Below are 15,028 nucleotides of genomic sequence, written 5' to 3'. Positions count from 1 at the left end.
CACTGCAAAACTTCGTTAGACAGCAATACTTACTGTAGGCGGTTGAAGCACTAAGGAAAGAAGTGACTTACACAGCATCATACAGAAAAACAGTGGCATATAATAAATATATGTATATTTAGATTACAGAGAAAAGGCAAATACTTTTATTTAGATCCCAGTAAAATCTATACTTGAAAAAATCCTGCAAAGGGATCCTAGGGAGCAATGAGCAAGGAAAGGATCTAATACTCTAGGTATCTATCTCACCATGGCCAGCTGAATCAGCATACAATGGATTGAAAACTTAGTAGCACAAAACTCCTTGCATTGGCACTTTTTCTTCCTATATTATACAGAAGGCCAATCAAAATATAGGAATCTCTGATTCTAGGTGTCTTAAAGATTTAGTTAAACATTCTGGAATAGTTTAAAAAACCTTCCTTGGCATCCTAAGACTCACTTTCTTTTTCTTTCTCCAGAGTAAATTAACTTGGCCCTTAAAATAGAGGCATTTCTAACCCGCAATTTAGAAGCATTGGGAATTTTTCAACAAAGTAATTCTTCAGTCATATATGCCAGTTCATAGAAAGTTTTCTTGGGAATTGACCAGTTTTGATAAAGAAAAAAAAGTCTTTTTTCTGGAACAGTTTCTATGGCTGAGATGGTGTAGAAAGGAAACAGACCAATACACAGACCAGAAAAGCCCAACAATCGGGAAAAATGCGTGTGCTGCAGGAAACTTAAAGCTGTGATTTTAAAATCAAGCAGTAATTCATTGCAAAGAATTTCCCTAACATTTAGAGGCATGAAGTTCCTTATTTTTCTTGTCTGTTGATTCAATCTTCTATCTATACTCAGCTCCAAAAGAGCAGTCCACTGGTTAGCGCAGTCAACAGGGAGGATCAAGGTCAACTCACTGCTGTACCCAATTTGGACCAGAACTTTGAACCAGTACCTCCTACACTCCCAGGGAAGGAGGCAGGAGCTAATCATCAGCCCAGTCTCAGATGAAGCACCCTCTATTTGCAAAAATCCCTTCAAACATTCATACTACAACAAAACACTAATGCTCCCAAAATCTTAAAACACTAATACTACCTTACATACTAAGAAAACTGCTCACTGCTGAGCTCCCCCTATAAATCAACACAATCCTGAACTACATACAATCCAGAAATGAGTGTAAAATTTTGCAAGCTGAGTCCATCTGAAACTGCAAGGACCAAAGGGCTGCATACAGAGAAGTTAGATCTGAGAGGTATTTATGTAACAGAAGTTTGCTGGTTCAGAAATCTAGTGCAATGTTCTTGAGAGAATTGATTGACAAGTATGAGAAGTATCACAAAGTCTGTTTTTTCTCTTAAGATCTCAATGATCTTACATCTACCAAATTTCATAACAACAGGGGTCCTGTATTATTTTTTGTGCATGCAAAAATGACCCAGAAATAGCATTGGTTCTGCTAGATCATGTAAAGTCTACATGATGATATGTAGAGTGAGTATGGTTCTCTTTCGCTTTTCGCCTTTTTTCCTACCTCACTATTTCTGGAACCAAATCTACAACCTTCCTTGCCTCCATCCCAAAATACACATAGGCTAACTCAGGTCAGCTGAAACAGACCTGCACTGCTACACAAGCTTTCAGTCTTGGATGTCAGCATAACATAAATAATAAATTCATAAATAATTGAAATAAAATCTTGTTTCTGCATTTATTTTTTTTTACTGAAAAGCAATTATTTTACCAACAAAATGAGGGGTTTCATTTTGAAATCACTTGAGGGGCACAGAAGGTTGTTTTAATTCTGGGTTTAAAAAAAAAAAAAACAATCCTGGAAGATTTCTGTGGGTAATTTTTGATGAAAATCCCTTCAATCTCTTTCTCTTTCCCCTCTAAATTATTTCTAAGAGGAAGCTAGCATTTTTCTATCACCTCTCCTGCAGATCCCACAGGAATGCCTGTCTCTGCGGGGATATGCCAACCACAGAACTCTCTGAACCGGAGTGCCTGCGTGTGTACATGCCATTACGTGGTTAGAGGCATGTATGCTTGCACTGAGAATACTGGGGAATTCTGCTCACATTAGTGAACCACAGGGTTTCCTGAAGTAATTAAATAGCAGAAAGATAGCTTCTTCCCAAAAGGAAGGTAACTGAATATTGAAACATCAGGCAATTCTGTAAAATAGTTAAATGGACACAAGTTGAAATCCAGACTTCTAAGAAATCCATCTCAGCAAACCCAGCCCATATGCTAGAGATCACGTTCGTGGTTTTGGGAGGCACGTGGAATGTGAAAGGGGCCTGCTCATGATCACTAATATGGTCTGGCACAAATAATCACTTTGTTACTCCACCTAAGGCAGGACTGGGACACGTTAGCAGGCCTTGAGAGGGAAGAGAGCATGTACCTCTCAAACCTTAAACTCTAAGCCCCAGTACATTCTATCTTCTGTACTATCCAACCAGTAACAGTCACCAGTGCCAAATCCATTTCTTCAATTTTATGTTATCACCCCCAACAGAATTAAATACATCTGTACTGTTGGAAATACTAGAGCCCTTGGGTTGAGTCAGTTGTTCTCATTTGGAGAACAGGGCTCATTTTATTCCAGGTGAGTAATAAAGATCTGACAAAGAGGTGTACTGGAGAACACCCACCAGGACAGTCTTGTACCTACAGTCTTGCATTGAAACACCAAGCAGCCTGAAATTACCATAGATTAAATAAAAACTTTCATTTTCTGTCAAAACAGAACACAATTCAGTTCACCAGCCACTAGAATCATTAATCAATGAAGCAAACATGACATAAAATAATTGAATAATTACCTTCTAAGCTATTGCCCAAAGCCCTGCAACTCTTGATTGCTCTGTTCATTCAGATGTATGAGGGAATTAAAGCTAAAGGCATGAGGTTTTTTCCTTTTTCTTATTTTTCAGAAGAGCTGTTTGTAAATGCTCTAGCTGCGTTTAAGCAAATAGCCATAAAAACATATCTGCTCTGGAGTTCAAGAGCCAGATTTCCAAAGGAATTACATGCCTGAAGATGCAAACAGTCTTTACACAGTTTTCAAAAACACTGGAGGAGGTTAGCCATCTATTCCTGCAGACTCTAGTAGTGTTAGCATGGCCTCTCCAAAGAAAAATACAATGCAAGGAAATTAAAGTCACAAAACCATGTCACTGGAACACACTTACCCATGCCACACAATCTCCTGAGCATAGCATTTTTACAGAGTAAGGACAAAAGAATGGCTATTCCAACTCAGTTCGGAGGTCCATCTAAACAACTATTCTGCATCTTAGTAACAGAAGATTAAGGAAAGAGTATAAGAAATGTGTTAGGTATGGTGTGATTCTTGATCTTAATATACCTTCTCAGCAACCACTGGCTTAGGGACTTCCTGACGCCCCTTCCTCCTCCTCATTGTCACATCTCATGTTTCCCTATAAACATTCACAGCTGTTTCTAATCACTTGCTCAGCAAAAGGTACAAAAACTTTGCACGATACACATAAAAGCAACACATTCAGGTAGCACTGTATCAGGAATCACAGAGATGAAACCTGTGTTATATACTCTTTCTGCCCTTTCTGTTGCGTATTGAGGGTGCATCAGCTACAAAGGATCTGTCGGTAAAGTTATTTAGGGCCACAGAGTTTAAAATGACTAGGAGTATATGAAATCAAATACGTTGTTTTCATAATTTTTGCTAGGGAAACAGATATGTGTTATCATGGTAAGTGAGAGCAATACAGGTTCACCTCTCTGTGCTACTCACAAGACCTTTCCTGCAATGATTGTTAGCTTGTTGTTGAAGTCTCATCTTACTTTGAAACCGTCACACACGCGTCTCATTAATCACAATTTAAGAATACATGACAGGTTGCTTCATTCTCTCCAGCTGCTCAATGACCAAAGGAAACTAAATCTACTTGACCTAGTCTTTAGTAGTAGGGGCTCTAGGCTCAAGTTTGGTCACATCTGAACTGTTACAAACATTGGATCAAATTTCTTCTGCTCAGACTTGAGTGAAACCATTGCAATTGCTAGAAAGCAAGCCTCGCAGTCACAGCTTTGCTTTGGAAGACCCAGGACACATTCCTTTTTTGCAGGTAGCCTCCTCTCACCCTCCCTCTCTTACTCCACTGGAGCAAAAACCTCATGTGGGAGGTGTTTCTTCAGTGTTCAGTTCTCAGGTTTTAACAACTTCCCAAATGCTGCAAGGAAAGAATATCAGATATTTAGGAGAAAGGGGGGGTGGCAGAAGAAGGTTCTTGTCTTGCACATGATCATGGGCACTGGAACTGCTCTTTGTCCTCGCTTTCTGTGATGAAAGCTGCCATCTGTCCCAGCCCATCTCCAGCCTGAGAAGTTGGCATCCCTTAGCTGATGATAGCATCTGGAAGCCAGTTCTAATAGGATTGTGCTCATACCTCCTGCACACCCAGACGTCTCTGTCTCACTCCAGGCTCCTCTCAAACAGAAAATGCTGCCAAAAAACTAATATGAGCTCTTAAATTTCCCCTTAGGTCAGTTCACTCAAGTTCATGCCCTTCCCACTGCTCCCATGACTCTCTCAGGAATAACCACAGCAAAGTCTGCCTGCTCCTTTCCCTGCTGCATCGTTCCACAGAAAGCAACTAACTGTTAGGAGATCAGCTGTGCTTGCTTGAGGTGGTAGTCAGGACCCTGAGTTTGTCAGGAGCTCTGCAGAGATCCAGAGAGTAGCTACAGCCTTACAATTGAAAGACCTTTTTCATCAAGGTGAACACCTAAAAACCCCACCCAGAAGCAGATATGAAGGGGAAATACTAGGAGGTATCCGTGGAGCACAAGTAGCATGGTGAAGGAGCACATCCAGAAGAGCAGAGATCTGACTAAAGCTTCTCTGGTTGTTTTTTTTTTTTTTTGTGACACTTACAGCATGAGTCAGATCCTGTCCTTTGCACCTAGTAGCACAGTTGTTCACTGAGCTGGGGTAGGGGTGGAGGAGCATGGGCTGGGGAAAGGGCTCCAAGCAGCCTCTCTATTGCAGCAGAAACCCAGATAGGGCAAGTCAGAGGAGTAATCATCTGCAACACCTTGTCCTTCTTCAGGCGCTCCCATCTGAACATGGGAGGAGTTTCAGCACTCCTTCCTGCAGTGAGGTAGCCATTACAATCTCTGCTCCTGCAGCAGGGAGGGAAGAGGAGAAACAGAGGCACAGAAAAGGGAAATGGCTTGTGCCAAGGACCTGGCTTCCTAATCCTCTGCTTTGACCACAATATCTAGTCCCTGTTCCCACTGCACATCAGCTCATGTAAAGTTCTCTACTGCTGCACCCTCGCACTGGGATGAAGCGTAACAGTGCTCCCATGAAAACAGGCTGTGTTGTGTCTTGCACAGCTGTGAGGGATGTGTAATGCCCCTAAAAACACTGGCTCCACCAAGTGGATGCAGAGCTGCTGCACCATTCTGCTGGTCCTAGATGCTGAACCTTATAGCTGCTCCCTCTTTCAACTGAGCCTGTTCTTTAATCATCTCCTTTCTCTCAACCATGGATCCCACTCCCTCTAATTGATTTATGCTAGTCGCTTATATTATTGTCCTTGGCATCTCCTGTGCTCTCTCCAGCCCCTCCTTCAAGCAAAGGCATTTTGCCCACATTTCTGCTAGGCCGTGCCCTCTTGTTAACTTCTGATTCATTACCCCAGCTGCTTGGATTTCTTACCATCTTGAATGACTTGCTGGCAAACAGAGGTTTACTTTTCTCCAAAATTCAGAATTTCTACACCAAAATCATTCCCCAAGCTTTCCAACACTTTCTTCATCTATTACATGCTAACCACACATTAACAACCTGGCAGGAGTACCTTAGGCTTGTAAAGATCAGGGAGGCAATCTCGCAGTTGGGGGCTCAGGTTGCAGACATAGGAATCCAATCTCCCTGTCTCTGCTGGTAAGCCAGGGTTATTTAAAGGGCTGGCTCTGGCTTTTGGTAGGCAAGATGATAGATTAGGTCAGGACAGGTTCCTATTTGCTTTTCTCTTGCACGATTCTGTAGCAGCATATATTGTGTAACATCACCCACATTGCATATAACCTCTCCTTCCGTGCCTATGGTGCATACAGTCTCAGTATACTGAAGGTACATGCAAAATATAATCTTCACCTGTACACACTATAACCTCAATGGAGCCTCAGCAAAATGTATAACCAAGGAGCCAGAGTACGACAGTTCAGTTACTTCTGAGAGGACAGCCCTGACAGCCACACCTGTAAATCTGCACCTGCAGTCTGATATATTCATCTAGTGAATTACACACGTTGACTTCTGTGTGCAGGACAAAAACATCTTGTGCTTTGGGCATATACACATAGATACTACTTTACACTACTGGAATTACAGCACCAGTTCCAAACATTCAGCAACGAGATGACTCAATTCCCTACTTTGAGTTCAAAGTCACATTTTTCCCATGCACACCAAGAGCAGTCGTTTTGCGCAGCTTTCACAAGTGGTCCGTGCTGCGGCCGTCTGTAAGGGAGGAGGTGAAGCAACAAAATATCTCAGCTACCAGCCCACCATTATCCTTTAGTCTGCAAACAACTGCCCTGACCCTCCATCCCTTGTGCCCAAATTTTTAGTGTGTGGGCGAGCCACAAACACCTACAACTCCTCTGAACACCCACTTACTTCTTTATGTACCTCCATAGAGCCAAAACACAACAATGGCCCTCTGTATCTTGCATTTCACCAACACTGCATATAAGGTTTTTGGCTTTTAGATCTGGCTCTAGCAGATCACTGAAAGCTGATGGGGACTACGGGAAACTGGTGCAGAGTATAGAAAGAAACTGGGAAAGAACAGCACGGAGCTTCATATAACTGGAAATTACTATCTAGGGTAGGGTGACTGCAGAGGAGAGACTAGGACTCTTGGGCAAGGGAAATAGGACGAGATCAAGAATCCTGAGAACTGGAGGCTGCACTATGTAGGTGAGGAGAATGGGACAGGATAGCTCAAACACCACAGGAATGTAGGGGCAGCTGAGAGGGGCAAAACAGCTGAAGCTAAACTTCAGACAATCAGGAAAGAAACTGTGCTCACCACAACACATTCTCCCTTCCAAAGGCAGGGCTGGGACACATGGTAGAGGAGATTTGTGATTCTTTTGCAATCTCCTCCCTCTACAGGACAGGCCATATCCAGGATCATAACATACTCCTACTATCCCTTCCAGCTGCCACTTTGGCAGAGGCCATTATAAAGGCCTGGAAGACTCTAAAGATGCTTTCTCCAGATGTCAATGTGATACCTGCAACTTTCAGCAATTCTGCCGTTTGCCTACTATTCTTCGGAGGTCTGATAGAGGCTTTAATTTTCAAGCTTTGGGAATGTCACACAAAATTTAAGAAAGCATTATTATAATTGCAAAGTCATATCCTCAAAAGTCAGCCTGAATTCAGCCCCTTTGTGTATGCATTATGTTACCATATAACTATAGGATTATTATTTTTTTCATAGAGCCTGCTCAGGATAGACATACCCTAGTGATAAATTAACAATGTGTAAGGAAGATGACTGGAGTCTATAGCATTCCTGCTAGCTGCAGAACACAGAAGGTGCAGTTATAGGTATTACAAGGATTCTGGCTGGAAGAGACAGACTTATGGTCAATACAACTAAATACTACTTTGAAGGTATGGATTTGGATATACATACCTTCCACCCTGTGTACTGGTAAAGCAGAAGGGACAGTCTTATGGTAAAACCAGCAAGTGATTATGTCATTACAGGCTATAATTGCACAGATCTGGCATTAATTTCTTGATTTCTGGCATTTCCTAAATTCAGAGTGTTTGACTTTGAAATCTGGGAAATGCATTCCTCTGTGGGTAGTTTATTGCATAAAAAAAGCGACAAAAAAGGACATATCTGAAGGCTTAACTTTGCACGGTCTGGGTGCTGTTCAAACACACAGAACACGACTGCTCCCTCATATGATTAGTCTCCACTCTCTCAGGGACTAACCACTCTCAGTAGCTTCCTTTAGCCTATACTCAAACCATATCCATTTGTTTTCTCCTTTATAGTCCCAAGTGGTAAACTTATCTTGTTTAAATACTTAAAACTATTTTCACAGGAATGCCTAGAAATGTTTTCTATTCTATTTTTCAAGTAAGATAAAACAAAAGACTAGATGATATTAGCATAACAATACCCCACCTGCACCCATATTCTCCTGATTTAACTTGCTGAGGAACAGACTCTGAACCAACAGACAATATCAATAGCATTTGATCTGCTGCTTCTGCAAAAAGCCATCTCACATATCTGAATATGTAGAAAGGTGTCTGTTTAATGGTAATGCAAAAAAATAGCACTGGGTGACATTATAAAACAATGACCACTTTTCAGTATCTGCCAAAGCATCACAATGACTTTTCTGTGCAGTGCAGTAGGTAAGATGGTTCCAGTTGCCTGCTTAAAGTGCAAACAGCTCACGAGGCAGCCATTTACAAGGCAGGACCGCGGCGCACTAAGTGAGCGCAGGACAGCTAATGTCACCCCCTACTGCTTTTTTTAATACTTCTGTCAGCTCAGCAACACGGTGACTGCTGCTGGAAAAAAACATGCCTGGCGTTTCTGACAGCTTCCTGCAGAGTTACATGGAGAAGAGACAGACAGCCTGAAGGCTCAAAATGAGATCAGCACATGGAAATCATGCCTCACATTTCCATGCTTGTCTCCTTCTGCTGGGGAGAGGTATGTGGGGGGGGGAAAGGAGGAGGGGCAAGGATATGAATTATCTTGTATAGACAGACAATGTACCAACAGCTCTAATAGCATGAGGAAGCCATCATGTTAGAGAGCACGAATATGACCCTCAGCCACTGGCAAAGCATCAAGAAAATTCAGCAATGATATGAGACATAAAAATAAAATAATTATTGCTATATCTATGCTATATCTATGTATCACAGCACTGTGATGGATGAGTTTAAATACTTCAAGGCTGACCCTTGGCTTCCACTATAGGTTGCGAACTCTTGGGCCAATGGGGGGAATGATGCTACTGGAAGAAACAGGTACATTGGAAAAGATCAGAGAATGAGGCCAGGTCTACTCCTCATGACAATATCTCTCACAGTCCTGCGGAAAATGGCTAAGTGCAGTGCATATACAACATCAAGGATTTGACCTCGAGTCACCATTGTGGGGCTTACGCTGAAAGCAAAGGGCAGGTTTCTGGCTTTCAAGCAAAGGGATTAAATTGAGAACATCAGACCAAAGTTACTGTCCTCCTAACAGAGTCACCTCTATTTACTCCACAGCTCATGCCCTCTCCCAGCGTTCCTGAACCTGCCTCTTCCTTATGCTGGGAAGAAACCTGGGAGAAGAGCATCCAGTGCAGTACAAGAACAAAGAAGGAACAGCACTGTTTTGACTAGATGACATACAACGGAAGCATCAAACAGGAAGCAGGGAAAGCCTCTACAGCCTTAGAGGGAAGAATCTGTCCAGTACTCATGGAGAGGCAGAGAACAAAAAGGCATGTGAAGGGGAGAGGAAGAAAACATTTTCTGGTATTCAGCAGGAAGAGATTTAAGCATCACTGAACTAGCAACCTATACAAAATTGGCACACCATTCCAGAGGTAATAAATAAATTTGATCCAGGCATTGCTCTGAGCATGAGTAAAGGTGGGGAAGCAGGACAGGAATTCTCAGAGTCTCATAATTTGCCATGTCTTAGGCAAATTCAGACAATACTGTCTCACAGGTGTGAGAATACCTTGGTCGCACGCCCAAATTTTTTTTCTGTTACTTCGAAGAGTTAATGTTAAATGTTCTTCAAGAATAAGTTTATATAGAAGTTCATACAGAGGCTGGAAAATTGTAATTGCTCTAAGGAAACAGATAGTGATGATGTTTTACTGTAGCCTGAATCCACCTGAACCCCAAACTGAAAGGAACAGATAAGCCTCCACATCTAATTCACCCTCTAAAATGCCATCTCCCCAGAGAACATTTTCTAGCTCATTTTTCCTACCTTTTCACTCTCTGCAAACTCCTGCAATATAATTTGTCTCTCCACACACAGTTCCAAGAAGTCTTCTGAATGGAAACTTTCGTGTAGAGCAGGGAAGAACGTTAGTTGGTTACAATCCAATCCCTTCTTATCCATCTCCCTTTCTGCTTCATTTGACGTCAGCTCTCCTATATCAGTATAAAAGAGATTGCAGTTTTAGTGGCAGCCAGATGACACCAAAAGCATTTGCAATTTAGACCTTCACGCAATCTGTTCTACCTTGGGAAACAGCATTATTTATCTGCAAAAAACAGGCAAGAGAGAAGTAAAATCTGTGACTGCTAAAGAAGGGTGCTTAGTTCAGGCAACTAAAAACAGGTAGCTGCACTCAGTCATAATTAAAACTAAATTCCTATAATAACTGAAGATTCAAGCATATTGAATAAATGTATTTATTCTCATTTCTGCACTGTGTTGGGCTGATCATCTGATAATTTTTAAAAAAAGAATGTTCACATACTCACATGAAATTAGGAAAAACTGAAAACGGTAGTCTTTTGGGGACATGCACTGAGCAGGATCTTAAGAGACCCCAAGAAGAGACAATCCACTCATACCTTGCGCAAGCTGTGTCCCACGTTTTGCAAATTCATGCAGTGCATGCAGTTTGGGGGGGGCACAATCAGCCTTCTTATGAGGTAGACTGTAACCACTTTCATGCAGAAACTATGTAGTATTCAATCTTGTCTGGAGTCTAGAACAATGAGCTCCACTCTCATTTGATTTCCAGGCCCTATCATGCTAAAAAGTATACAACAATTCTGCCTATTTCCAACAGTGTACACTAGAAGCTTGACTTGAAACAGCCACACAGGTGGCTGAAATCCACAGCCTTAGGCTTGGCTGACATTTCTAAACTACAGTTCTTTCTCAATGTTTCCCGCCCCCCCCTCTGAAAAACTATTGACTTCTGTACCATATTTCACTCCCATTCCCCTCTCATTCTTTTAATGTCTCACGTAACAGAAAACCTGGCCTTGGAAAATGAAAAATGTCAACATAATGATCATATTTTGAAAAATCCGGTTCTATCTTGAACACTGAAAAACAATTTGACATGTTAATTTTCTTGGTGATTTTCTTCCACTGTGTATTATTTTGTCCACATTCTTGGGAAGTTACAATTCCTATTACCAGTACTCTGAGCCATCTATCACCTGGTTTTAAATACTATTTCAGAGGTAGAACTGGAGTGTCTACTAAGAGCAGGGGGGAAGTCTGCACTTTTCCTTCTGAGTTTAAGCAGTTGGGAGCTTTCCAGGTGCCCCAAAATGCCCAAAGCTTTCATTTCAAGTTAGCTTTTTTGCTTTCAGATCTTTCTGGCAACAAGAGAGAACCAATTCTGAAGACAGTTTATATACCACCTATAATAATTGCATCAGTCTCTTTCCAGATGTTCAAGTGACTTTTTAGCCTAGAGCACTGACAATAAGTTTTTTTCACAAGATGAAATTCTGACCTGGAACTCCATACACTAACTCCAATTCTCTTTGGCTCTTTGTGTCCACTCTCTTGACGATTTAATTTAGCCCTAAAAGGTTACCTGAATTCACTTCAGCCGTGGGTGTTGCTTCATTTCTGTTTGCTAGAAGAACCTGAAAAGAGACTAGGTATGACTAGAGCAGAATATGCAGACAGGTAAACATAATTCAACCTTGTTGCAGAGAAAAACACAGATCTAGAGCTACGTTGCAAATAAATGCCTTGGAAATTCAAATAAACTCATTTGAAAGGACCCAAAGGAACAATTAAATATAGGAACAAATGTCGATAATTAAGCAAAAGGACTGTTGTCTTTTCAAAGAAGACCCTGCATGAGGCCAGTTATAGGATAAAAACCATACCACTCAGCCTACCGAAAACAGCCAGAATCCAAGCTTCACAAAAAAGCTGAAAATGTCCTAGAGATGGGAACCTCCTGATACACTAAAGTGCTTCAGGTTCTGGTTGATAAAATTTGGCACTTAGACACTATAGAGACAGACATTAGTAAATACTCCACATAAACAGTTCAATGCTTAGCTCAAACCACTCTAATTCTCCTTTTGATCATCCACCAGTTCCAGCAGCCCTAATAAGCGTAAGACTAACAAGACAGTGCAGCCTTCTAACTGGACTCTGTTGCATACATTGGGAAGTGCTATACCCATGAGATATTACAAGCAGAAAAGTATGACCGGATTATACTCTCATCTGTCTCGGGAGATCTTATACCAGAACTTATACCATTGCTGCTAAACACATTGCAGCCCCTCTTACTCTCTCAAAATCAGACATGTTCAGTGGGTTCTCTATGCATGGCACAGCATATTGATGAGTCAAGTAATGAGAACCAGAGGAAAGAGGTGAGCATAAAGTCATCAGCAACTGTTACGGAAATTGTGCACCTCCTGCAACAGCTTTCTACCTCACTCTTCATTCGCATCATTGTCACTCGGGTGTTCACATGCTGAATCCTCCTCCTCATTCGTGAAGGCCCTTCATAACAGTCAAGAATCCATCGTGGCTGTAAGGATCGCGATGCATCTCCCCACGGGCCCCTTCTGTAGAAAAGTTGCTCCTCAAGTATCATCCAGTCCTTGGCTGCTTTGCTGTAACCGCACTGCAGCATCTGTGAGACAGAACCACTTTGTGCCACCTTTTGCACACTCCCCTCCTCCCATCCAGCAGCGGCACCACCCCAGTGACTCAGAGGGATTTACCCAACCTACTGGATGGGGCCACTGCAGAGGGAGCGCTGCAGACCCAGCAAACACAGGTCCGACTGACCACTGAAAGTGTGCTGTGGGCGATGCTACTAGTCAAACTAAGATACAGACAAATATAAGCATGTCGCAAACTTCAACCTCCTTGAAAATGGCTGCTTTCATTAGATTTCCAACTCAAAAGCAGTGAGCCAGGAGAACAGCATCACAGAGGTTTTATTCGCTCCAGTTTTTTCTGGTGAATGTTTGTGTCAAATGGCAACAACCATGCTCAATGAAAACACAGTCTGAAAGCCTCAGTCAGAAGTGTACTGTGCTCCCTCCAAGCATGGCATAAATTTAATTATTTCTACTTAGGAGGTCTGTGCAGGCTGTTGAGGGGCACTAAAATATCAATTTAAAGGAGAGAAGAGGTGAGCATTTCAAAGAATGAAAAGCTTGTTGGTCTCTGATGGCCAATCCTGAAACAGAAACATATCTGTGAGATTTTACTGGCTATGAGCTTGAGACCTCTTGAAAAGCGTTACTGGCTGCTAAGAAAAAAAGGTCAAAGTCCTCACTTTCATTTCTGCCACTGTGAGAGTGGAATAATTCATTTAAACAAAAGAAAAAAGGCTCCTGAAGACAAAGTGAGGGTCTGCAATCTGACTGATGAGTGACGCTATATCACACTTCAGTGGTGATGTCAGGAATGGAGTATTGCCTCATCAACTCTCATCATTTCTTTGGGCATACTACTCATCTCACTTCTGAAATGCCTGATTTCTCAGGGTAGTTCAAGAGCATCCTTTCAACAACAGAAAGCTGTTGCACAATATTCCTGTTCTTTACCTGTACGTGGTTCTTGTACAAAGAGGCGTACAGCTCCTGCCCAATTCTTCGGTACTGTTCCATACATGACACAAATCCCTAGAAGAAGCATCAGAACACATTACACCAAGGTGCTGCAGGTGAGGGGCAGAAGCAGGCATTAGTTGCTCTGCCTTTTGCAAGAATAATTACGGAATATGGCCCGCATTTGTGAGTTTGATGGCTCTCCAGAAAGTATAGTGATGAGGCAATCATCTGAAAACACGTTGCACCCTGGAACTACTCAGAAGGAGAAAGAAAACAACAAATAAAATTTAAGGTTCCTCCTTTTGGAGCTGAATTAGTTAGTACTGCAAATAGCATAAGAGACAATTATCTGTTGTAGAGGCCCAAACTGAGGTGAGGATCCAGGATTTGTAACTATACACCTGTTCCTTGCTGCATAAACAGAAAGTACAGACAAAGGAATGGTCCATGTCCCCTTTTTGCAGGTGGGAAACCAAGTGTTTCCAAAAACATTTTTGAGATTTAGGAGCCTAAGTCCTCTGGCAACAAGTGACTTGGAGTATAAATACACTATTTAATGGGATTGTGATGCAGAGATGTCAAAGCTAGCTCTAGAACTGGGAATTTGTAGAGCTGTACCAGTGCAGGAAGACACACATCATAACTGCCTCTGCTCCATTACACAACACAGACATGTCCTAAACCCCAGTGCAACTCAGGTGTTTCTGGAAATATATGTTTTCCAAAGCAGTCTTGACAGAACTTCCTGGCCACCTTTCCTTCCAGAACGCACTAGACCCACAGAACAGTGAGCCCGCATTAACAGTCATACATTTCATCTGCTGTTTTATTGGAATGAACTTCTCAAGCTAAGGGTCTCTGTGCAAGTACAAGACTGATGAACTGCTGTCAAGAGATTACGAGTTGCATTCCCCACTCTGCAAACAGATTGTTATGTGATCTTCACCAAAACATGCAATTGCCCTAAACCTCTACCTCTCCAACCACAAAACGGAGACTGTAATACTGACCTCAGAGTTGCACAGGCTAAGATCATGAATAATGGCCCAGTGTGGTGGGATCCCTAAACTCAAGGAGTAGGGAAATGAAATGGGTTTTATTCTCTTAGAATCATGAAATCGTTTAAGTTGGAAAAGATGTTTAAGATCATCAAGTCCAACCGTTAACCTAGCACTGCCAAGTCCACCACTAAACCATGTCCCTAAGCACCGTATCTACACGTCTTTTAAACACCTCCAGGGATGGTGACTCAACCACTTCCCTGGGCAGCCTGTTCCAATGCTTGACAACCCTTTCAGTGGAGAAATTTTTCCTAATATCCAATCTAAACCTCCCCTGGCGCAACTTGAGCCAGTTTCCTCTTGTCCTATCACTAGTGACTTGGGAGAAGAGACCAACACCCACCTTGCTACAACCTGC

At 42.1% G+C, this 15,028-nt stretch overlaps 1 protein-coding gene across 4 annotated transcripts in view; it reads right to left on the bottom strand.

Moving 5' to 3' along the window:
• The window catches only part of WDFY4 (WDFY family member 4), a 144,503-nt gene that overhangs the window by 51,178 nt on the left and 78,297 nt on the right, over positions 1-15,028 (bottom strand). For all 4 annotated transcript variants that reach the window (XM_075154612.1, XM_075154613.1, XM_075154614.1 and 1 more), the window contains 4 exons: positions 13,604-13,681; positions 12,475-12,678; positions 11,611-11,662; positions 10,029-10,195 (listed from right to left, as the gene is read on the bottom strand). In XM_075154612.1, coding sequence (XP_075010713.1) covers positions 10,029-10,195; positions 11,611-11,662; positions 12,475-12,678; positions 13,604-13,681 — 501 coding nt within the window. The remainder of the gene's footprint in view (positions 1-10,028; positions 10,196-11,610; positions 11,663-12,474; positions 12,679-13,603; positions 13,682-15,028) is intronic.

The sequence above is a fragment of the Calonectris borealis genome, chromosome 7, assembly GCF_964195595.1.
Source record: "Calonectris borealis chromosome 7, bCalBor7.hap1.2, whole genome shotgun sequence".
In the NCBI taxonomy this organism is placed as follows: Eukaryota; Metazoa; Chordata; class Aves; order Procellariiformes; family Procellariidae; genus Calonectris; species Calonectris borealis.
The sequence above is the reverse complement of the archived record's forward strand: the minus strand, read 5'-3'. Positions and strand labels throughout refer to the sequence as shown.